Here is a 24,231-nt window from a genome sequence, read left to right as displayed (position 1 = left end):
ATGCGTGTGCCTGAGTTGGGTTAGCCCTGTGCCGACCTGTTGTCTTTTTTTTTTAGGTTTTAGGGTTGTGATGAGATAGAGGCAAGTGACATATGCTTTGTCAAGCCCCCTTTTCAAAGCCTGTTTTCACATTCATGAAATCTTCGTAATCGGGGAGGAAAGGGGAGATTCTGGAAATAGAAAAGCTCCGAGACAAACACCACACGGGAAATTAGTTTCCAGGGTTTATTTTGGAGCTGAAAATTTCTAGTGTAGTGTCCAATGTTACATCGTTTTTAAAAGCATCATAGGAAGCCCTCCCATGTGTGTGAAACATCCACAGAAGATTCCTTCGGTTTGATAGGATGGATATATCAGCATATGGAAGATTTTCCTTTCAAGATGAGGACAATTTCTTGGCAATAATATGGAAGGGACTTGCTTTTTTTTTGGCTGACTTACTGATGTCTCAGGAATCGTAGGATCTCTGATGAGTCTGATCCCTGATCAACTTAAATCATGGTTAGCTAGGAGCTTCCAGCTAATTGGGGTAAAAATGAGCCAATATCCTCAGTTTAAACAAAATTTGCATTGTAATGGAATTGTAAATTCATTTTGTAATGGAAAAAGTTAAACATCATATATTCAGGGTATATCTCGTGTAGTTATTTTAATCACCATTATTCTGATTTCTCAAACAACTCCCATCAAAATCTTCCTGAATATGAAAAGCAATATCTAAGGGTGAAATTGATTTGCAAATTTAAAGTAAAAATCCTCTGTTCCTCATGCATAGGAGAGTACTGAACATATCCACATCCTTAAGTAGACTTATGCTATCAGCTGTTGTTTAAATCAACAAAATCAAATATTACAAATTTCATGTTTTGCATCTTTTAAAAAAGTAGAATATTCTCTGTATAACAAGTACAGTATTTATTCAGAAACATATTACATCATGTTCTCTGGTTAACCTTCTCTGTAACCAACCCCACTGCTGTTAATGAAGGACAGACACAAGGAATTGCATTTCTGCACAAAAAATACCTATTTGTTCAAAAGTACATTTCCCCAGTAAGAGTAAAATTAATAATCCAGATTAGCAAATTCCATAGGGAACAATGATTCATATCCTGAAGTGATATAATTTGACTGCCACATCCTTGTGAAATTAGACCGACACTATAGAATGAAGAACAATTACTGAGCATCAGGCTTACAGTGGAATAAGCTATTATTAAAGGATTATAGCACACATGGAAATGTTTAAATCTTGCAATTGAAAGAACAAAAATTCAATGTCTAAGGAGTTATCCAGTGCTATTTCATTGTGTTATGGTGGTTTTTTTAAAAGATCTTTTTAAAAATCTTTTAGCAAAAATTTGTACATCAGGTAAAATTGCACATGGACATAAAATACATCTTTCTTAGTTTTAAATAACTTCTTTCATTGCCCACCCTTCTCTATTTTATGTTGAATAATTCATTTAAGGTGCCCTCACCACTTTTTCATAGGAATAGTGCTACAAGGTAGCAGCAGACTCTTATCCAGAGAAAGAGACTTAAGAGATACAATTTATACAAACATGTTAACTCCTTAAGAACAGAATGGACAATGTTTTCTATTGATATTTCAAATAACAGAATTACAGTTGGAAGTGACCCTTGAGGTCTTCTACTCCAACCCCCTACTCAAGCAGAAGAATAATCCTCAACTTACAACAGTTCATTTAGTGAATGTATGAAGTTACAATGGCATTGAAAAAAGTGACTTATGATAAGTTTTTCACATTTACAACTGTACCGGCATCCCCATGGTCACGTGATCAAAATTCAGATGCTTGGCAACTGATTCATATTTATGATAGTAGGAGTGTCCCGATCGAAGCGTGATCCTGTTTTGCAGCCTTCTGATAAGCGAAGTCAATGGGGAAGCCAGATTCACTTAATAACTATGTTAGTAACTTAACAGCTGCAGTGATTCACTTAACTGTGGCACAAAAGGTTGCAAAATGAGGCAAAACTCACTTAACAAATGTCTCACTTAGCAACAGAAATTTTGGGCTCTATTGTGGTCATAAGTCGAGGATTACCTGTCCCATTTCAGACAAATGGTTGTCCAATCTCTTCCATAAAACCTCCAATGTTGAAGCACCCACAACTTCTGGAGGCAAGTTGTTTCACTGATTGTTCTAACTGTCAGGAAATTTCTCCTTAATTCTAGGTCGATCCTCTCCTTGATTAGTTTCTATCCATTGCTTCTTGTCCTACCTTCAGGTGCTTTGGAGAATAGCTTGACCTTCTCTTCTTTTTGGCAACCCCTGAGATATTAGAACACTGTTATTACCGGTATGTCACCCTCTAGTCTTTGTTTTCATATTTAACAAACAACTGCTAAGTGACCAGCTGTTTTGTGGCCTGAGAGAAAATTGCATTGAATTAGCTTATGGACAACAGTTTTAAAGCCAACATCTCAGAAAAACGTAACAAAATAAAGGTCTGACTTGAATTCTATTGACATCAGGGCTACCAGAACTATTTGTGATTCTAAAGCACTACATAAAAACAGCTTACAGTATCATTATCTATCTTGTACTGTTTAACTGGAAGATATTTTCCTTTGCAGTATAGATCTTATCAAAAATTGGAAAAAATATAAATACTAGATAATGAAGCTAAGTACTTTACTGGCATTCAAACAAATCCAATAGAAAAAGCATTTCTGTGTAACATCCTGAAAATCACAACAATATTCCTCCATCAACATATTAACAACATGAATACATGGCAATGAAAGTAGTATAGAATATGTTATATACTTATACATATTCTCACTCCTTCGTAATCTCTTCTATTAGTTGCTGCATGAACATTTCATTTGCTACTGACTTCCTTTTTACCAATTTTAGAGTAGCAGACAGCTATTATCAATGCCTGGGAGTACAGTATTATAGCAAGTCTCTTCCACAGACACAGATATATTGAAATGAAATGTTTATTAATTGTATAAAGCAAAAGGGTCACCATTTTTACTAAAAGAATGAAAGCCACAATAAATGCTTATCACACCTTTAACTAGGTGTACTTTTAACTGGCTGGATACTGCAGTGGGGAGCAGGTGAAAAAAAGGAAGAGTTACATGGTGATACAGATTTCAGTAGAGAAAGGGGAAATTATTCCATTAGAAATATTGGGACAAAAATTCCAACTATGAAAACAGAACAAACACATTTAGGGGAACACTACTGTACAGGAAAGGTAGCAACTGTAGAAAAACAAAGGTTTGAGTGCAGTCCAACACAACAATTGTGTTTCCATGTCTCCCAATTTTCCACACTCAGTTTACTAGTCCACTTCTGACTGCTACTTTTCAAAGTTTGATTTTGAACTCTGTAGGCTGCACAGTAGCAGAAGTCCCCGAGGATTTGAAGAGTGCCTTCAAGATGGTGTCAGGATCCACTTCAGCTGGGGGATTTGAAGACGTTCCTGTGCTTGTCCGACGTGGTTCAATTTCTTTTTTCACTGAAGGAGTGTCACTCAATCGACTAGGCAAAATTACAAGAAATAACATTATATTTAGCCTCCTTACAGAATATAGACTCAAGCAATAGTATTTTTTTTATATGCAAGAATAATGGAAAGAAAAAGGAAGAACAAAATTAGGAGTGCCAGAATCTCCAACACCGAGTAATAATCAGGAATGAAATGATTGCTATCAATGCTGAACTCAAATAGCTTTTCATATTTTCAGGCTGATAACCTAAAAAAGGCAAAAATTATTTACATCTTACATTTATATTCTGTCTTTAAAGATCTTTAACTTTATGAATGTAATACACTTACAGCAAAATAGGCTGGTCTGATGTGATGACATTTCCATTAATGAAAAGATTACATTTCATTGGTTGTCCTAGTGAGAAAAAATAACATAACATCAAAAGATGCAATGCTTTAAAGTACTGCTACTGTGTTTCCCCGAAAATAAGCCCTATCTCAAAAATAAACCCTAGCTTGATTTTACGCGTGCACCTAATGCAGGGGTCGGCAACCTGAAAAAGCAAAAGAGCCACTGGGAACCGGTTCCATCACACACACAAAAAAGTGGGAGCCGCAAAAAGTGCGTGCGTATGCATCCACGCACGCGCATGTGCAAAAAACAAAACATTTTGCGCATGCACAAAACGGGAGGCACCTGTGCGGCGACGGGTCTCCCTGGTGACGGGCGCCTTCAGCTCGGGCACAGCCAGAGCCACCCCCGGGACATCCAAACCGCCGCCCGTTCGGAGAGGTGCACGTGCAGCTCTCCAAACCTTCCCACTCTCCAAACGGGCGCCGCCGCCACCTGTTTGCAGACCTGCCACCGCCCGTTTGCAGAGTTGCCGCCTTCAGAGTTGGTGTAAACAGGCCGCGGCAGCTTTCCAAATGGGCGGCAGTGCCGCCCGTTCGGAGAGGTGCGCACGCAGCTCTCCAAACCTTTGGAGAAGTGCGCGCACACCGCCACCCGTTTGTAAACCTGCTGCCGCCGGTTTGGAAAGCTGCTGCGGCCAGTTTGCAGACCTGCCGCGCAAACGGGCCACGGCAGCTTTCCAAACGGGCGGCAGTGCCGCCCGTTCCGAGAGGTGCGCGCGCAGCTCTCCAAACCTTTAGAGAAGTGCGCGCGCACCTCCGTCCGAACGGGCGGTAGCACCACCCGTTTGCAGACCTGCTGCTGCCGGTTTGGAAAGCTGCCGCGGCCTGTTTGCAGAGCCACTGCCCGTTTGGAGAGGTGCGTGCGCACCACTGCCTGTTCGGAGAGGTGCGCGCGCACCACTGCCCGTTCGGAGAGGTGCACACACACCAGGCAACTGGGAACCGCAGGATGGCTTAAAGAGCCGCATGCGGCTCTGGAGCCGCGGGTTGCCGACCTGTGGCCTATTGCAAGTACTACCCCAAAAATAAGCCGCAGTTAAGAGCCTGAGCAACTGGCCACCCGCCCATTCCGTCTGGTTGTTTGCAGTGCCACAAAGTGAGGCGAGATAGGTGGGGGATGGGGTGGAGCTGCCCCACGTGCCCCACACCCGCTTACCTCAGGGCCTCCACAGCCAGGCCTCCCATGCCCCGATACCTGCCTTGCCTTGCAGTGGTGGCACCAACAGCCTTGTCCAGCAGTAGCCCATGTGGCTATGACCAGCCCACTTCTACAGCCACTCGCCATGTTGCCCGCCAGCCTCTGTTTCACTGGCAGAGGCCTCTGCCAGGAAAATGGAAGCTGGCAAGCGACGTGCGCGTCAATCCTGGGCTTCATTCTTAGCTGAAGAGGCCTTTCCTGAAGACCTCTGCTGGTGAAATGGAGGCCAGGGGTGATATGCGTGAGTGGCGGTGAGTGGCTACAGAAGTGGGCCAGTGGCAGCCATGTGGGCTCCTGCTAGATGGGGCTGTTAATTCTGCCGCGCATGGCAAAACAGTGAAAAAAATAAGAGATCCCTCAAAAATAAAACCTAATTTCCCCTTTTGGAGGAAAACAAATATAAGACCAGGTCTTATTTTTGGATATTAGTGATTATTATTTCTTTCACTTTTTCCTCACTATATATTTACTGTCAGAAGCATTGCTTCCATGATTTTTCTCCTCTTGATAAAAAGAAAAATCACTGTTAATTTGGAAAATGCCAACTACAAAAATCTGTATTCTAAAATCCTGGTAAAATAGATATCTTTTTTATTATTTGACTCTCTGTTTTCCTGAAAATGTTTAAAGTATTTTGCAAAGCAAGAAAAAAGAAAGAAAAGTTCAACCTTTCATATGAGGTTCATACTCACCATCCAAGCATCTGTTGTTATATTTCTTATATGCAGTGATGGCATCTTCCTTTTTCACAAAGACAACTTCAGCCATCCCAGGGTTCACCAGACGAGCTCGCTTTAGGGCACCACAGACACAGAATAATTCCTGAGGAAAAAGATGGTTGTTTTGGAATAAAGAATATAGTACTGCCATGGCTTTAAACAAGACAGGATTGTTAAAGCAATATCAGCAAGATACTAGATTTAGATACTACCTAATGCATGTAATTCATTTTAAGAAAGTAAACAGAGATATTTGGTACTGAGATGGAGAAGACTGTATCTGCACCATCACACTGGGAAAAAATGGTTCAGAAATGCAACAAATAAAATAAAAATAAATAACACAACACTGCTTTGATGTCTTTATTCCACCTTTCTGTGTCCCTCATTAGCAAGCCAAACATAGTCATGTAGTCAGGACATAAAAGTTCCCTGCCTACTGTAATTGCTGAGAGTACACAATAATCAAAGACCTACTTTTTCTTAATATGGAGGGAGCAAATATTTGTCTAACATAATTTAGAGATCTCTTCCAGTTTTTGTATTTATGAAGTCTTATTATCAGTAAATTAAATTTGTGGTAACAAAACATCTAGTATTGAAGAGTTTCTGCATTATAGCAAAAAAGGTTTATGAGTGAGATACTACAGCTTTCCCTGCGTGTTATAAATGTTCTAGATTCCTTAGATTTTGAAACTACTGTATACTTATATACAGTGTCAAGCTTACAACTGAAGAATTCTAGGCTTTTGTACTTCAGTGTCACATGCATAAGGCTTTTCTTGGAACTATTAAATTCGTTCTGGTGTTTAAATTATTAAGCAGGTTACTTGTTAGCTTTTGATAAAACATTCCAATTTCTCAAAAACATGTTCCTTATTGCACTATTTAATGGAAACAGTCAGAAGAAAGGCTACAGGCACTCAACTTATGACTGTTCATTTAACAACATTTCAAATTTACGATGACCTTGGAAAAAGTGATTTATGCCCTATCCTTGCACTTATCACAGTTGCACTAGCCGTATGTGATCGCAGTTTGGGTGCTTGACAACCATCTTGCACTTAGGCCAAGTTGCAGCATCTTGCTGTCATATGACTGCGATTTGTGACCTTCCCTGCCAGTTTCTGACAATAAGCATAAACTGGGGAAGCTGGATTCGCTTAATGACCATGTGATTTGCTTAACAACCCTGGTTAAAATGGTCATAAAATCGGGTCCAATCATACGGTGATTTGTATTACGACTGGACCAATCTATAATGGAAATTCTGGACACAATTATGATTATAAGTTGAAAATTATGTGTACTCTGACTTCAAAAACATACAATACTCACAACAATATCCTCTTCTGTAACACGGGGGTGTAAATTATTCACAGTCATTTTAGTACCCTCTAAAGGACTAAAGGCTGGCTACAATAAAAATAAGACAAACATCAGCAATAAATAGAAGAAATATCAATGATGTAATAATGCACATAAGCAAAGTGAAAATCTAAAATCTTGTTAAATTTCTACTATTTTCAGAATACTTGACTTACAACCATTTGTTTACTGACTGAAGTTACAACGGCATTAAAATAAGTGATTTATGACTTTTTTCACATGTCCATTGTAGCATCCCCATGGTCATGTGATCAAAATTCAGTTGCCTGGCAACTGGCATATATTTATGAACAGGTGCAATGCCCTGGAATCATGTGATGACCTTTTATAACCTTCTGACAAGCAAAGTCAATGGGGAAACCAAGTTCATTTAATAACCATGTTACTAACTTAAGAACTGCGATGAGTCAGTGATTCACTTAACAACTTTGGAAAAAAGGTCGTAAAATGGGGCAAAATTCAGTTAATAACTATTTTGCTTAACAACAGAAATTTCAGGATCAACTGTGGTCAAAAGTTGAGGACTACCTGTATTCTCCCTAACTAATATCCAACCACCATATAAAGCATATTCAGACAGCAAAAATTTACATCGGATTCCACAAATAGCTCATGTTATATACAATTCTGCAATTTGGTTGGGGTGAGGGAGAGCACATTCATAATTGTGAACTACACACACTCCACGTGGCATGAAGGAAACTTCCATCAAAAAATGGAGCAAGACAAAAACTAAATGCAATTTAATTTAAACACAATTCAGCAAAATTAATATAGTTCTCTGGAATTATTTGGGAACAGTACCCTGGAGGTGCTTTGGTGACTGTGGCCTCATGTTTGCATCTCTATATTTGGGGAAAAGACAGAATATCTGTTCATCTCATTTTAGAGTAAAATTAATTTTAAAAGAATTAATCCCCTCTCCCACTCCAGCTCACCTCGACCACTGTAGGCTCTTTAGCGGGTTCTTCCTTGGTCACTAAGGTTCTAGACATGTTTGTGAGGGCCTTTGTTCGGATGGGGGAAGGAGGGACCGGGGGGGCTGTATATGCATCATTCTGGACAACTTTTGTAAGAGGGACTGTCTTTGAGAGAGAAAACTTGTTGCCGCTGTGTCCAGCCTGCACAAACAAAACATATAAAATATTGGAAATGCCAGAAGCAATTCCCCCCCCCCCAAATACCAAAAGACAAATAGTACTACATAGCAAGATCTCCCAGCTGCAGGAACAAACTCATGTGGGCTAGACAAGACATATAGCTGTTGAGCTAAACTATCCCACTAAAATATTTCCTTTAGTTTTCATCTAACAAGGACCTGCTGGCTGGAGTTTTAGACTGTACTGAAAACTGAAGCATTTCATGTTTTTTAAAAATAATGATTTAATTTTATCACACTATTATACTTTAGTTTTTCTAAAAATATCACACACTAGAGTAAGCTTAATGAAATACACTGCCTCTATCAGTAAATGTTTCATCAAATTTAGAATATATTTTTTAAAATCACATAGTTCCAGATACTATTAATGAAAAGATAGAGCAGGGGCAGGCAACCTTGGCTCTTTTATGACTTGTGGACTTCAACTCCCAGAACTCCCAGCCAGCTATGCTGAGGGGAAAGAGAGGTTTCCAAGTCCATGCTGGCTCAGGAATTCTGGGAGTTGAAGTCCATGAGTCATAAAAGAGCCAAGGTTGCCTACCCCTGGGATAGCGGATAACAAAAAGGTACAAAATGACTGAGCGAAGTATAGCAATTAAAAGTGAACTTTTTCAAATATTTTTCATTTTTCAGATATATTTGAAACAAGAAAATAAAGCAACAATCCTAATGAAAGATAAGCAAAATGTTAAAATAAATTCCTTTTTATACTAAAAGTTAGACAGACATTGCAAAGAACATTAATTAGTATAAGCCCTATTTATTTATAAATCTGTGGGCAAAAAATAACTTAGGCCAGGGGTGTCAAACTCAATTTCATTGAGGGCTGCATCAGCATTGTGGTTGCCTTAGGGGGCCGGGTGAGTATGGCCAGGGTGGGCGTGGCCAGCTCTACATCGTTCGCATCAAGGGTGCCTATGGGGGCCTGGGCAGGAGTAGGACAGATCTGAGGATCTCTGGCAGAAGGAGGGTCTCTGGGAAAGGGGCCAAGGCAATGGGGGCCATTCCCTCACTGTTTCCAGGATGGCTTCGCGGGCCACATGAAACCATTTCGCGGGCCAGATCTGGCCCCCGGGCCTTGTGTTTGACATGTCTGACTTAGGTCAATAAAAGTATATTAATCAGAACAATCAGCTCATGAGAAATTACTGTAAGAACATAACAATATTGCAACAAAAATGAATATGCTCCATCTTTCTTGAATATTGGTCTACAAAATAGTCTAACTTTAATGATTGGCTTTGTCAAATTACCACCACTGTTTTCACAGAAGGCTAAAAAAGGTTGGGCTACTTTAATAAATAACAGAGAGATGCTATGCTTACACAGGGACCCAAGCAATTCTTTGGATTTATTTTCAAGGTGGTGCACAGCCTTATTATACCAGCAAGCCAAAGATTTACACATCATATTAAGGCACAATATGGTTTGTTTGAATTTCAGATAATACGTTTGTGAAACCAGCTACTTATGATTTAATAAAAGTTAGCTAAATACATCGTCACTGAGTAAATGTTCAAACCAGATGTTAGTGTGGTTTTAATCAAGCAGAAGAAATCTCTTATGTTTTATTCCTTTTTAAAAATTTAGCAGTGTGGGACCGGATTTACCTACTTAAATCTGCTTATTCTCATTCATGAAACTCTGAATACTTTTGAAGAAATTCCCTCCCCATCTATTAATAAAGCACTGAATTCTAATATGATATTATTCATCCAGAAAATATATTCTAATTATATGTTGTAATAAACATCATCTTCCCTCCCATCGATTCTCTTTATCACAAAATTCAATCATATGTTCTAAAACTAGAGCAGGAATCTTTCTGGATTACTGCACGCAATTTTGTTACACAGCTTTAGAGCTAAAACGATAAAAACAAAAAATGGATGATGATACTGGTAGGATGAGATAATCTACCCCCTGGTATCATATTTTGATCTTTGAATTTGATTCTTTCCCCTGATGTCCTGTAATTATTCTTGCCATTTGATTGTTCTTTTAATTTTATTATTTTAATCTTAATATGTAAGCCATCTAGAGTTACATCAGCGATTGAGGTGGCATACAAGTAGGTAGGTAGATAGATAGATAGAATAGTAAGCAAAAAAATGACAAGCACAGATCGCTAATTTTGATTGAAACTCACAATCAACAATAATTCCTTTAAGGCAACCAATACTGCTGTATGTTTTTTTAAACTATAGCTTCTTTTACCCTGAACAGAATTAAATGACAGTTGACTAATTAGATTGAACATGGACACTGAGACTTCCTTTCATGCTTTTGTTTAACTTATTTTGAAGGATCTTTGGCCATATGTATTTCATAAAATATGGCTTTTAAGGTAAATAATAAAAGCATTTGTACTCTAGTTCAGCAAAAAACGATGACTTCCTTTCTGCTCTTTTAACTGATAAGAGATAAAAATGGAGCAACATTTTTAGACATTATTCTGTAATTGATCTGCGATATACCTTCCATTGTCTTATCAAAATATATTGACTGGGCTCATGCATGATATTAACTTATATCGTTTGTTAGTGGTTTTGTACAATGCATGAGCCTCAACATGATCAATCATTTATAATATGCACTTTTCATCACAATAATATGGACTTTCAAGACAACATCAGAAATTATATCCCAGAACTGTGGTGATTTGATAGTAAAACAAGACTAAATTACCTTTTGCCTCTTTAATTACCTTTCACCAGAATGATGAAGGATAGAGTTAGTTTGCAGTACAATGGAATCTGGACAGATTTCAATTACTAGCTAGTTCAAAAGATGGAAAGACAAATGAATGGTACATTAATTCTATGAGGCTCTACACCTGCCACAGATACAGTAATTGTCACCTTGTCCTAGAATAGCTGCAAAAAACTGTACAAATCTGAAAGCTGGAACCAGGATGTCCATCCAATATGAATAGAAAGAAAGCATGTTTATCTGTATATGCCCACTAAATCAGAAAAGAAAGATTACAAAACCAGATCCTTACTGCATTGTTCAGGAAGCTATTTGTTGCTGTGATTTTCATCTGTTTGTTGGGAAAGGGAGGTACAGTTTCATCATCATCCTCTGTATCGTATAGGCACTAAAACAGGAGATAAGTTGGCATAATTTTTAATGGAAATAATTAATTGTATATTTCTCACTGTAGCTGCAAAATCGTTATTTTAAAGAGGTGGGGTTGGTGTTGAAGTAACAGCTAACCTCGAACAAATAAGCTGTTATGGATTTCAATTCTGCTTCAGCTATCAAGAATATGCATGTAGTGATCTTTTTAAACTTATACTGTATATGCTATGGCACAAATTAACTAATTCTTCTTAGCACAATACTTCTTAGAGGTAAAACAGACACGGAGAGATATCACAATTCTGAAGAAATCTGTGCAGCATTTGAGGGCCTTTTTAATACAGAAATATAAACTTTTCCAAGCATGTATTTCTTACTTATTGAAATGCTTCAAAATTGTTCAATTAGGTAATATCAAACACTGTTCAGAAACCCAGGAAAGCTTGAAAATACAGTGAAATGGAAGATGCTCATTTATGCTATAATTCACATTTTAAGTGACAAACTGATTATTATATTAATTGGACTTTTACATTTATGATGCGTGGTTTCTGAAATGATAGGTAATGGAAGAGGAGTGTTTATGAACAGGACTGGAACCACAATATAGGTGGCGGGGGGGGGCAGAAGAATCAAACCTTTACTTTTCTACTGATTGCAAGAAACATTTCATAATTCATATATTGCTCTTTGCAGCCAATTTGAGTTTTCCATTCAATGGAAATAATGTTGAAGGCTGAGCTGCTTCTTACAGTTTTTCACTAACTATGGATGCTATACAATGTTCTGCTCTACTAAGTATTTTAAATTCTCAAAAACATAGGCTTACATTCTCAAAAACAAGTACATTAAGTGCAAAGATATTTATTTACTTGGGGTCAAGTCTTTTCAATATTTAACTAAGCATTATTTTGTGAAAAGAAGTTAAATCAAAGACAATCAAAGTAGCTATGTCAATATTTCCATAAGTACATCACAATAGATGGGCAGACAGAGTGAAGAATGGCAACATTTAAGAATTTGATGGTACTTACAGCCAACCCCTATCCCAGGGAAGTCTGGGCAAGAAAAAATTCATAGTATGGAAGTTACCATACAGAAAGCTTGTCCTTTCACCCATATCCCATCCGGTTGAGCTCCGGATGGCTCCCGACCTTCGCTCGTTTCGCCGCAACCTGAAGACTTGGCTATTTGAACTTGCCGGCCTGGACTGAGGGACTGGGATTTTAGATCTTAATTTTAAAAATTTTAAATTTTAGAATGTGTTTATTGTTTAGGGCTATTTGATTTAATTTCATTTTAACTTTTATACATTATGTGTTGTTTATAGTGTTTTAATTGCCCTGTACACCGCCCCGAGTCCCTTCGGAGAGGGGCGGTATATAAATCTAAATAAATAAATAAATAAATCTCATGAAGAGGGGGAACCTTTGCCAGCCCTCTTGATGAGTGGATTGTAACAGCAGACTTGACTTTGCCAAGCCATTTCCTGATGTATCCTAATAGCTTCATAACACTGCAAAACTAAAGATACCACACAGCCCAGGAGCACAGATCTATAATGAATAATCCCAAAGCAGATGCTTCCAATAATTTGTCAACATTGTACACACAGTAGCAAAATGTATATAAGTAGGTTGAACTGATAGTTACATAAAGACACACACCTGTTTGGGGGTGTGATTATTCACAATGTTGACCTTCATACCTGCAGAATGAGCATGCGATGGAATTGTAGCCTTCTGCTGTTTATTGGGGTAGAAGAAGAAAAAGATAAAATCAGCATTAATTCATTCAAGGAAGATTACAAAAATATGAATGGTTATTCTTTAGTGCTTCTACCATAATAACAAAGAAACCAAATACTTCTTTACCCATTTTTGAAGCCTTAAACTGCATTATTCTACAATCTCTTCCACTAACTGTAATAAAAGGCTTTTTAATGTGATATAGAAATTAAGCAAATAATGTTGCATAATTGCAGGAACTGCTTTGTCCCATAATTGTGTTCTGCTTCCAAACTATTTGTAAAGGTTCTCAGAGAAGGCACAATGCTTTATAGAATCATTACCCCAAGCTTTCTGACTTTTATTTAGATATTTGGAATAAGCCTGATTTTATTTGTGAGATAACAAAACTCTGGAAAAATTGCTGTACTTTTTACTGTAAGGCAATTCTACAGTCAGAACTCCATATATTTACAATGATCAATCAGCTTCTGGAGCAGGCTGATGCTTCTGCCCTAGAATGGAACTTAAAAAGCAAAGGGAATTCTTGGAATTTGTTTGACTCCACATTTTTAAGTTGACAATTTATAGATTACAACTGAACAAAGAAGGAAGAACTGGATGATATTTTAACATGCTGTAGAGTGCCCTAAGCTTGAGTACCTGGCACAGAGACAAAGAAGATTGGGAAGCTTCTAACATGAAACTGGAGAAGAAAGACAAAAGCGCTAAGCTAATCCCTTCTTCTCCTGATGGCAAATAAGACAGAATATTTCCTTTGGGATGTTAAGATATCTTTCCAAGAATTTCAATATGTATGTATATGCATATGCTATCAGTTCGGTGTGCACAATATACCAGTTTCTGTGGGAAAACTGAAAATTACTGAATAATATTTTGTGAGACAAATGGCAGGCTGATACATTTATATCAATCTGCCATCTTCATGAGTAATGCAATTCTAATATTTAGAGAGTACCTTTTCTCTTCAGGAGATCTGCCCTTCTCTCTTTTATGGTGTGCTTAATGAAGTAAACAGAACCATCAAATGGCATCTTGTACCAAACTCACAAAAAACCCCTGCCTTAGTGAGTGATAGCACCTAGCCCAGGGGTAGGCAACCTCGGCTCTTTTATGACTCGTGGACTTCAACTCCCAGAATTCCTGAGCCAGCCAAGACCTGGCTCTTTGAGCTTTCCGGCCCAGGCTGAGAGTTTTAATTGGGGTTTTTATATTTCTACTTCAGGGACTGAATTTAATCATTTTTAATTGTTTTTTAATTTTTGTATTGATGTTTTAAACACCTTGTAAACCGCCCTGAGTCCTACGGGAAAAGGGCGGTATATAAATCTAATAAAATCTAAATCTAAATCTAAATAGCCAACATCCCAGAAGACAAAGTCAGGATCCAAAAAGACAAACTTGGAACAATGGGCCCTATCCAACAAAATGAATTTTATGTGGACAAAAGCAAAGTTTTACATTTAGGCAGGAAAAACCAAAGGTACGAGTACAAATTAGGTGAGACCTGGCTCAAAAACAGCAACTGTGAGGGGGAGCTTGGAGTCCTAGTGGACGATCACTTGACTATGAGTCAGCAATGTGCAGCAGCAGCCAAAAAAGCTAATATACAATCCTGGGTTGTATAAACAGAGGCATAGAATCAAGATCACACAAAGTATCAGTACCGCTTTACAAAACCCTAGTAAGACCACACCTGGAATACTGCACCCAATTTTGGTCACCATACTACAAAAAAGATATCGACACTTTGGAAAAAGTTCAGAGAAGAGCAACTAAAATGATCAAAGGCCTGGAGACTAAAATATATGAAGAATGGCTGCAGGACTTGGGTTTGGCTAGTCTAGAGAAAAGAAGAAACAGGGGTGACATGATAGCAGTATTCCAGTATTTGAAGGGCTGCTACAAAGAAGAGGCCATCAAATTATTCTCCAAAGCAGGACGAAAAACAGTGGTTGGAAACTGATCAGACAGAAGCAACCTGGAATTAAGGAGAAAGTTCCTAACAGTGAGGACAATTAACCAGTGGAACAGCTTGCCTTCAGAAATCGTGAGTGCTCCATCACTAGAGGTTTTTAAGAAGAGACTAAACAGTCACTTGTCAGAAATGGTGTAGGTTCTCCTGCTTGACAGGGGGCTGGACTAGAAGACCTCTAAGGTTCTGTTCTGTTGTATTCTATTCACTGCTGAGGCTTCTGTGACCTTATCCTATTCTTTTTTAATAAATCTGAACTTGTTTCCCTCTGGCTTCAGGCCAGACAGTGTTGGACACACTTGCCGATAACTTCTGGCAGAATCAAGATGGGAGTGGTGCATCCATCCTAGTGCTCCTTAATCTCTCAGCGGCTTTTGAATTTGTTGACCATAGTATCCTTCTGGATTGTGAGGATCAGAAGCGGGAGACACTAGGCTCCAGTTGTTCACTCTCTTTTCAGGCTGGTTCTAGTTGGTATTGATGGGGGAGGGAGAGAATGCCTTAGGGTTCATGCCCTTTCTCCTGTTCAACAGTACTTGAAACCACCGAGAGGTCATCTGCTGCCAGTAAAGAGTACAGTCCTTCATTTGAACCTCAAGTAGCACAGGTGAAGCTGTCAATGCAGCTGCAGAAGTAGTAATGGGTGCATTTTGACATGCCCATGTGTCACCATTGCAAACAAGCTGCATTGGCTGTCAGTTATCTTGAGAACGCAATTCAAGGTTCTGGTTATTACCAGTAAATCCCTGTATGGCCCAAGTCCTGGATACCTGGATAGCCACTTATCTCCAATAATTTCTGCCTGTCAAGTGTGTTCCAGTAGAGTGGGTGCACTCCCATTTAATTATGCCATGTTGTGGGATCTAGGAAGTATGCCTGTCGTGGCCTCCACATTCCAGAACAAAATCCACCCAGAGATAAAGGAACCCTCTCTCCTAGGGTTTAACAAAGGATTGAAAACCTGGCTTGGATTCTGGGGTTGATGTTTATCATTGTTTAACAGCCCTATTTTGTTTTGTGGGTTTGCTAGAAGTGTTTCAGTCTGAGCTGCCTATTAATTTTGTTTCTCACTGTTTTGTTTTGTACACCAGCCAAGTCCAATGGAATTGGGTGGCCAATAAATTTAAATGAATGAAATAATAGAATCTTGTTATAAGGAATTCTGGGAGATTCAACTGTCAAGAGTTTGACATAAATCACATTGTTACTTTCGTCAATATTTTTCTTTGAAAAACAAAGTCATTTCTCCTGAAATCAGAAAAACAAAGTGAATTAGCAATCTTACTTGTATTGTTTTTGTGATCTTTACAGCAGGAGATACTGTTTCCACAATGGTGTTCATGGGGACTGCAAGTGGAGCACTTCTTTTCAAACTAATTTTCTCTCTAGCATCAATAACTTTGGTCACCTTTTCTATACTCTGTTGTTTCCGGGAGTTTAGCATCTCCCGGGCATCTTGAACTTTCCCTTTGATTTTGAACCTTGCGTCTTTCTGAAGCAGTTTCTCCCTGGCATCTTTCACACCAATTTTGTGCCTAGCATCAGTAATACCAATCTTTTGACGTGCATCAAAGGTCTGCTGAAACCCGACACTGGTTGATGATCTGCTTAAAAAGGTTTGCTGGTTTCCAATTCGAGATCTAATGCCTCCAAAGACTGGCCTCATGTTCAGTCTGAAAGAGAAATGCCACATATTAACTAGAGCTTTTCATTTTTTTAAAAAAATCTATCAAATACTTCCAATTCACCATAGAAGGCTGAATAGATAACAGATTTATAGTTCTTAATGAAAAGGTAGCATGTTCATTTTGCCCTCAATTCCAAGAAGTCTCTGAAACCGGTTTATGGTGTAAATGATATAGCCTATGTGCAGTGTAGCTTTTCCAGAGATGCACTTTTGGGATAATATGTCAGTAAAATGTTCCTAGATACTTCTACTTCTACACACTTTTTTGCATTACATAGAATCAAGAGCCCCAGTCCAAAAAGGGGGAAAAAACAGACGAAAAACCAGAGAAGCTACAGTACTTAAAAGATGGGGCTAATGGAAACCATTTCTTGAAATGGAGCAACTGCTGGATACCCTGAGGCTGGTGGAGACCCTTGAAAAGCATCCTACTCAGCCCTCACCTACAGCATGCTGCTTTTGCTACCTACGTCCCGTGCCCCTCTCGCCCGGAGACCCGCTGGCGCTGCCTTCCTATCACCCGACACCCCCGCACTGCTCACGGTGGGTCAACAGAACCGAACTCTCTAGCAGGCAACGACTGACAAAACGATAAACCAATCAGAAGACAGGATGTCGCTCTGGGCGGGCCTTCCCTCCCGGACACAGTACGGATCTTTTCTGCGTGCTACGATGGGGAGTGGGAAGCAGACCGTCATCAACGCTGGGTTTCGTCCTCGTAGTTTCTCTGCAGACTGATGGTTCTTTCAACTCACCTCCCTTTTGTACTGACACTGACGCCGCGCTTCTTGATCAATTCATCCAAAGATAAATCCGCCATATTTTCTCTAGGCCGGGAGAAAAGTCGCAGCGACCGACTCCCGGACATGAGAAGTAACTACTTCCGGCCTCACACTTACACCCGTTTGTTTCAGCTTCTCGCGGCTTTAGACAAATCACGCGTAATAAGGAATTGGAGATTTCGCGGAGGCTAGCTTCCCATAACCCAAAGCGACAACCATTTTAATTTGCATGTATAAAATGAGATATTAGATACATATTTCTTCCAGATTCTATAACATTTTGCTTATATTAGCAAGTTAGCGGGTAAGTAGTAAAGATTTAAAATGTTATATTCTTTTTTTTTCCTATTGCCTTATACAGTTCACCCTCCCTTGAAACGACTCTGTTGTCAATCACCTTTCCTGCTCTAGTTGAGATCAGTATGCCTTAAACTTATGAGTAAGGAAAATAACGATTCGGGGTGACGCCCGGGTCCTCACTACCAATGTGAGAGGAATTTTTGAGCGGGTACAGGTCGTCCCTAAGGTGACCCGCCTACTTAGCGGGATGCCTGGGTGTACTGATCTGCCCGACAATCTATTGTTAAAATGTCAAAAGGAAGTGTGTTTGGTATTTGAAGTTTTTCTCGTCAGATTCGTACTTTTACAGAGATATATTTCATGTTGCTCGCCATTTGTGTGGACAACTTTGCTACAGGTTTTCTTGTTCTCTACTAATACCAACAATGAAGAAAAATCACAGCTTTCAAAAGAAACCAGCTTGGCTGCATAAAAAACTCTGGTAAATTGGAAGATTAAAAAGGACAAGTATAAAAAGTGGAAAGGGGCATGTAACTAAGGCAGACAAGTAACGGAGAAAGCAGAACTATTTAACTCGGTTTTTTCATCTGTCTTTACACAAAGGTGAAAAAACAGTCTAACCCAGGGGTAGGCAACCGTGGCTCTTTTATGACTGGTGGACTTCAACTCCCAGAATTCCTGAGCCAGCCATGCTGAGGGGAAAGGGAGAGGTTTCCAAGCTGGGCCATGCTGCCTCAGGAATTCTGGGCGTTGAAGTCCACGAGTCATAAAAGAGCCAAGGTTGCCTACCCCTGGTCTAACCTATCAAAAACAGTGCCAAACAACAGAATAGAAACACAAGTTAAGATAGGCAAGAAAATGGTAAGTGAGCACCTGTCCAGCCTAGATGAGTTCAAATCACCAGGACCAGATGGATTACACCACAAGGTTCTCAAGGAACTGGCAGATGTGATCTCAGAACCACTGAACTATATTTTTCAAATATCCTGGAGCACTGGGGAAATACCAGAGGATTGGAATAGAGCTGTTGTAGTTCCCGTCTTCAAAAAAGGGGGAAAAAGGATCCAGGAAATTACGAACCTATAAGCCTGACCTCAATACCTGGGAAGATTCTGGAAAAGATAAACAACGAATCAGCAAACACCCAGAGGCAAACAAAATCATTACCAAAAGCCAACATGGGTTTGTCAAAAACAATCATGTCAGACAAATCTTATTGCTTTCTTTGACCAAGTGGCAAAATTAGTGGACCAGAGGAATGCTGTGGATATAATTTACTTGGACTTCAGTAAGGCATTTGATAAAGTAGACCACAACCTACTACTTGATAAGATAGAAAAATGTGGGTTAGACAGGCATCACCACCAGTTGGATTCATAGCTGGCTGACTGGCCGTAATCAGCGTGTGGTCCTCAATGGAACTGCATCTACATGGAGGGAAGTGTGTAGTGGGGTGCCCCAGGGCTGTTCTAGGCCCAGTGCTCTTCAACATCTTAATCAACGATTTGGATGAGGGGATAGATGGGGAACTCATCAAATTTGCAGACGACACCAAGCTGGCAGGAATAGCCAACACTCCAGAAGTCAGGCTTAAGATACAGGAGGATCTGGACAGACTTGAACACCGGGTGCTATCTAACAAAATGAAATTCAATGATGAAAAAAGTAAGGTTGTACACTTAGGCAAGAAAAAAACAAATGCACAGGTATAGTATAGGTGGTAACTTGCTCAATAGTAGCAATTGTGAGAGGGATCTTGGGAGTCCAGCAGTGTGCTGCAGCTGCCAAAAAAGCCAACACAGTGCTAGGCTGCATTAACAGAGGAACAGAATCAAGATCACGTGAAGTATTAATACTTTACAATGCCTTGGTAAGGCCACACTTGGAATACTGCATCTAGTTTTGGTCACCATGATGTAAAAAAGATGTTGAGACTCTACAGAGAAGAGCAACAAAGATGATTAGGGGACTGGAGGCTAAAACATATAAGGAACGGTTGCTGGAATTGGGTATGTCTAGTTTAATGAAGAGAAGGGCGAGGGGTGACATAGCAGTGTTCCAATATCTCAGGGGCTGCCACAAAGAAGAGGGAGTCAAGCTATTCTCCAAAGCACCTGAAGGCAGGACAAGAAGCAACAATGGAAAGTGATCAAGCAACTTGGAACTAAGGAAACTTCCTGATTGTTAGAACAAATAACCAGTGGAACAACCTGCCTCCAGAAGCTGTGAATGCTCCAACACTGGAAGTTTTTAAGAGACTGGACAGCTGTTTCTCTGAAATGGTATAGGGTTTCCTGCCTGAGCAGGGTTGGACTATATGACCTCCAAGGTCTCTTCCAACTTTAACTTCTGGAGTCCATTTAAGCTCATGCCTACTGCTTCAATGACTCCATCCAGCCACCTCATTCTCTGTCATCCCCTTCTCTTGCCCTCAACCTTTCCCAGCATTAGGCTCTTCTCCAGTGAGTCCGTCCTTCTCATTAGGTGGCCAAAGTTTCAACTTCAGGATTTGGCCTTCTAAAGAGCAGTCAGGGTTGATCGCCTTGCAGTCCAGGGGATCGCAGGAGTCTTCTCCAGCACCATCGTTCTATTTATATGTATACCTAAACTGCCTTAATATGAAAATGGTTCTCATTGCGTTAAGGATGTAGTTTTGATTCCCTAATTTATTTGAGTTATAGGGATACAGGTCAACCAATCTTCTCCCTTCACTTCATCCCAACTTAAATCCTATATCAGCCCACCCATTTTCTGCATCTGATAAAAGGAGTCTGGTAGCTGAATAAAGTGTGTGGCTTTTAATAATAGTTTAGTTGGAAAAGATGCTACCCATGCTCCTTCCCATTTCTTGCCACCATAGACCAGCATGGCTCTACTCTTACGGGATTCCCTAGTACAGGGGTCGGCGACCTTAAACACTCAGAGCCACTTGGACTAGTTTCCCAGAGAAAACACTTGGAGCCACAAAACTTGTGTGTGGGGAGCTTGATTGAAGAGTTTAAAAAACAAAGGCTGCTGTGCATGAGTTCTCTCTCTGCCCCTCCTCTTCCTCCCTCTTTCCAATCTTCTGCTCACCTGGCAAGCTGGCTTCACGCTGTTCTCTGACAAGCTGACACACATTCATATTGGGCTGGCTCTCCTGCCCTTGGTCTGCCAGTCCTCTTCCCCCACTCAGTGAGAGAGGGGGGGGAGGGAGGCAGCAAAGGCAGGAGCCCCGCCCAATAAGCTTGTCATCTTATCAAAGAACAGCATGAGGCCACTCTCTTTCTCTCTCTCTCTCACACACACACAGAGAGAGAGAGAGAGAAACGCAAATGCCTCTCTGTCTTTGCAAATGGCGGAGGATTAGGAGCCACAGAGGGCTGAAACAGACACATGCGGCTGCAGAGCGGCGGGTTACCGACCTGTGCACTAGTGCTTCAAGGACCAACCAGTCCCTACTGAGAAACACTCAGGTCTGCTGGTATTGGGCATGGTGAGTGGTAGGAACAGGAACATGAAAAACATTTACCATTCTCTAATTATTGTATACCATCAGTAATAAATATATGAGCCCAGTTGAAGTTATTCATCTTTTTTGGAATAAGAACTTTCTCTCCAATATAGATTGTGTATATACTTGAAATAATAGGAAATATTTGTAGCTTGGGTTTTAGATTTTGGTTGTGGTTCTCCAAGCTTATTTTAATATAATTTCTGAATGTTTCATTACCAAACTAGGCAACATCAGCAGCAGGATTTTTTCCTATTCTCTTTAGCTCATAAATGTCTTGTGTGGTCAGTTGTTTGGAGCTATATTTGAATTCCAAGTACCTAATTGGTTCTCTTGTTGATTGGCATTCTGTGTATATACATATACTTAACTGTGTAATCTTACTCAACAAGCTATGACTCCTAATATTTCACTGCTTAACATATGCCATATTTTAGCAAAATTCAGCTCACATCAATTCTCTACTATAGATTGCTCATTCTATTTAACAAGGCTCCATGGGATTGAATAGTTAATAAATCATAATTAATTTGAAAGGGAGGAAAAAGGGTAAAACCAGGTAAAACAGGTCTCAAGTGCTGCTCATGGCAAAATATTGCTTGGTTCCCTCTACATATAAGCAAATAACCAGGAAAAGTATTTATACTTTGCATGTTCTTGCTGGCATTGGTACCTAAAACAGCATGGAGAAAAGCTTTTAAGTCACCAAGCCTTAAGTGTTAGAATTATGTCACTTTTGCTACTATAACTGTAGCTGCTATAACCCCGCCCCCTTCCTGGCAAGGCTTTTCTTTGCTCATAAGAAGTAAAACAATTAGTTTTTTCCACATTTTAGGATAATCTTACTACATATGCTACAACTCATGCTTCACCTTTTATGTGTGTTAAAGCAAACCAGCTGTTCAACTGAACAAAGCACAACCACTGACAAATAGAAAGGGGAGGTGAGAGATTTGGAAAATGAAAGGACATTGATCAAAAGATTAACATGCTCTTTGAAATTTAACTTTTTAAAAAATGAATTCAGTGAAACTATGATTTAAAGATTCAAATAAAGATAAATATTTAGATCATTTTCTGCAATTGGAAAAAAGCAGTTGGTAGTTTTTGTCCAATATATAAAATCAGAATCATATAATTCCCCAGAATTACAAAGGCAAGGATGTTGAAAACATATATGGAATGTTGACTGACATGAAAAAAATGCAATGAAAAGTTGTCTACGGAAAGTTAAAAAAATCTCATCCTGACACCTGGTGATGGATATAAGGTGAGATTAAAGAGCATCAACATTACTATTATTTAGAATCCATTCTAAAGCATTTTATCAGATTTTGAGAAAAAAAATACTATTGGATTGTTATTTTAAGTCTTTCTGTATTTATGCAGTCCTTTCAAGCTTTCCAAACTTCAGCCATTCTATAAAAAAGCTACAAGGTACATAATTTCAAAATCGACTTAAGTCAGGAATTGTTTGACTATATGAAAAATACTTTTGACATGCAGCTAATTCAAGCAGTGATTATTAAAAAATAGGTTATTTTACATTTCCTTTTCTAAAGTAACATGAAGCATATCCTGAAGGCAAATTATTGTGAAAATGAATAGATTTTTCTCATCTTTTTAATAGTAGAGCCCATGATCATTCAAGGAAACTGAATGATAGAATATTTAGAATCAGGTATTCTATGAATGTTCTTTTTTTAAACTTTCAAAGATTATAAGAATGTGCAATATAAGGTTATCAAAAGCTATTCTGGAATATTGTCAGTATATTTCCAGAAGAGCTTTTCAAACCTGACATATGAAGTTATGTATATTTAATATGCAAATAATGTGTTCCTGATATACAGAAAACTAATTCATTAGTATGTATCTTGTATATGGTCAAATTTAGCTTACATCTTAAACACAAATTATCCAAACAAAATACTGATATCATTTGCTACCTACTAAATTCAGAAAACAAAGATTTAAACAAAAAGGAGCACTCAATTATTAATTGAACCAAGTAGCCCCAGTTTAAGGAATTTGTTTTAGAGTTGTCAAATACTTGACACAAATTTCTTAAGTTTTTGAATAAATAAAACTAAAAAAGTGTCATGAGTAAAGAAGCAAGCTGAACTACCATCACTAAGATCAAATCTATTGTTTCCCAGAAAATAAGTCCTAGCTTGATTTTTACATGTTCACCTAAGCCCTACCCCCCCCAAAAGCCCTAATTAAGGCCCTGCCCACTCCATCCCACCATCTGCTTGCACAAGGTGGGGTGAGGCACTCAAGTAAAAAGCTAGGGCGGGGGTGGGGGATGGAGCTGCCCCACACACCCTGCACCTGCTTACCTCAGAACTACCACAGCCAGGCCTCCCATGCCTCGACACCTGCTTTGCCTTGCGGGAGCAGCACCAACAGTCCACGTGGCTACCGCTGGCCCACTTCTTCTGCAGCTGCTCACCCTCACTCATGTGCGTCGTGCCCCAGCCTCCGTTTCATCAGCAGAGGCCTTCAGGAAAGGCCTCTGCAGCCCAGAATGGAGCTCCAGGATGATGCACGCGTTGCACCCTGGCTTCCATTTCGCCGGCAGAGGCCTTCAGGAAAAGTGGCCACAGAAGTAGGCCGGAGGTGGCCATCCGGGCTCCTTCTGGATGGGCCTGTTGTTGCTGCCGCCGTGAGCTGAGACAGTGGAAAAGACATCCCCCCAAAATAAGACCTAATGCCTCTTTTGTAGGCAAAAAATATATAAGACTGGGTCTTATTTTGGGGGAAACATGATATTTTGGGAAGGATGTGATGAAAAAGTTGTCTA

The 24,231-nt window shown here is 39.5% G+C and overlaps 1 protein-coding gene across 3 annotated transcripts; it reads right to left on the bottom strand.

Moving 5' to 3' along the window:
- Positions 1–900: 900 nt before the first annotated feature.
- Positions 901–24,055, bottom strand: POLDIP3 (DNA polymerase delta interacting protein 3). Of its 3 annotated transcripts, none has more exons than XM_081330475.1 (9): positions 23,768–24,055; positions 16,449–16,836; positions 13,108–13,185; positions 11,361–11,456; positions 8,133–8,315; positions 7,144–7,221; positions 5,779–5,908; positions 3,823–3,889; positions 901–3,524 (listed from the first exon to the last, which is right to left on the bottom strand). In XM_081330475.1, the coding sequence occupies exons 1-9, from the start codon at positions 23,794–23,796 to the stop codon at positions 3,350–3,352; spliced, it is 1,224 nt and encodes a 407-aa protein (XP_081186601.1). In that variant the 5' UTR covers positions 23,797–24,055; the 3' UTR covers positions 901–3,349. The 3 variants fall into 3 exon arrangements, with proteins under 3 accessions (XP_081186601.1, XP_081186599.1, XP_081186600.1); XM_081330473.1 differs by lacking the exon at positions 23,768–24,055 and adding an exon at positions 17,606–17,744; XM_081330474.1 differs by lacking the exon at positions 23,768–24,055 and adding an exon at positions 17,606–17,744 and having other exon boundaries at positions 13,108–13,182.
- Positions 24,056–24,231: the final 176 nt, after the last annotated feature.

Source organism: Vipera berus (genome assembly GCF_964194415.1).
Source record: "Vipera berus genome assembly, chromosome: 6".
NCBI classification, from domain to species: domain Eukaryota; kingdom Metazoa; phylum Chordata; class Lepidosauria; order Squamata; family Viperidae; genus Vipera; species Vipera berus.
The sequence above is the reverse complement of the archived record's forward strand: the minus strand, read 5'-3'. Positions and strand labels throughout refer to the sequence as shown.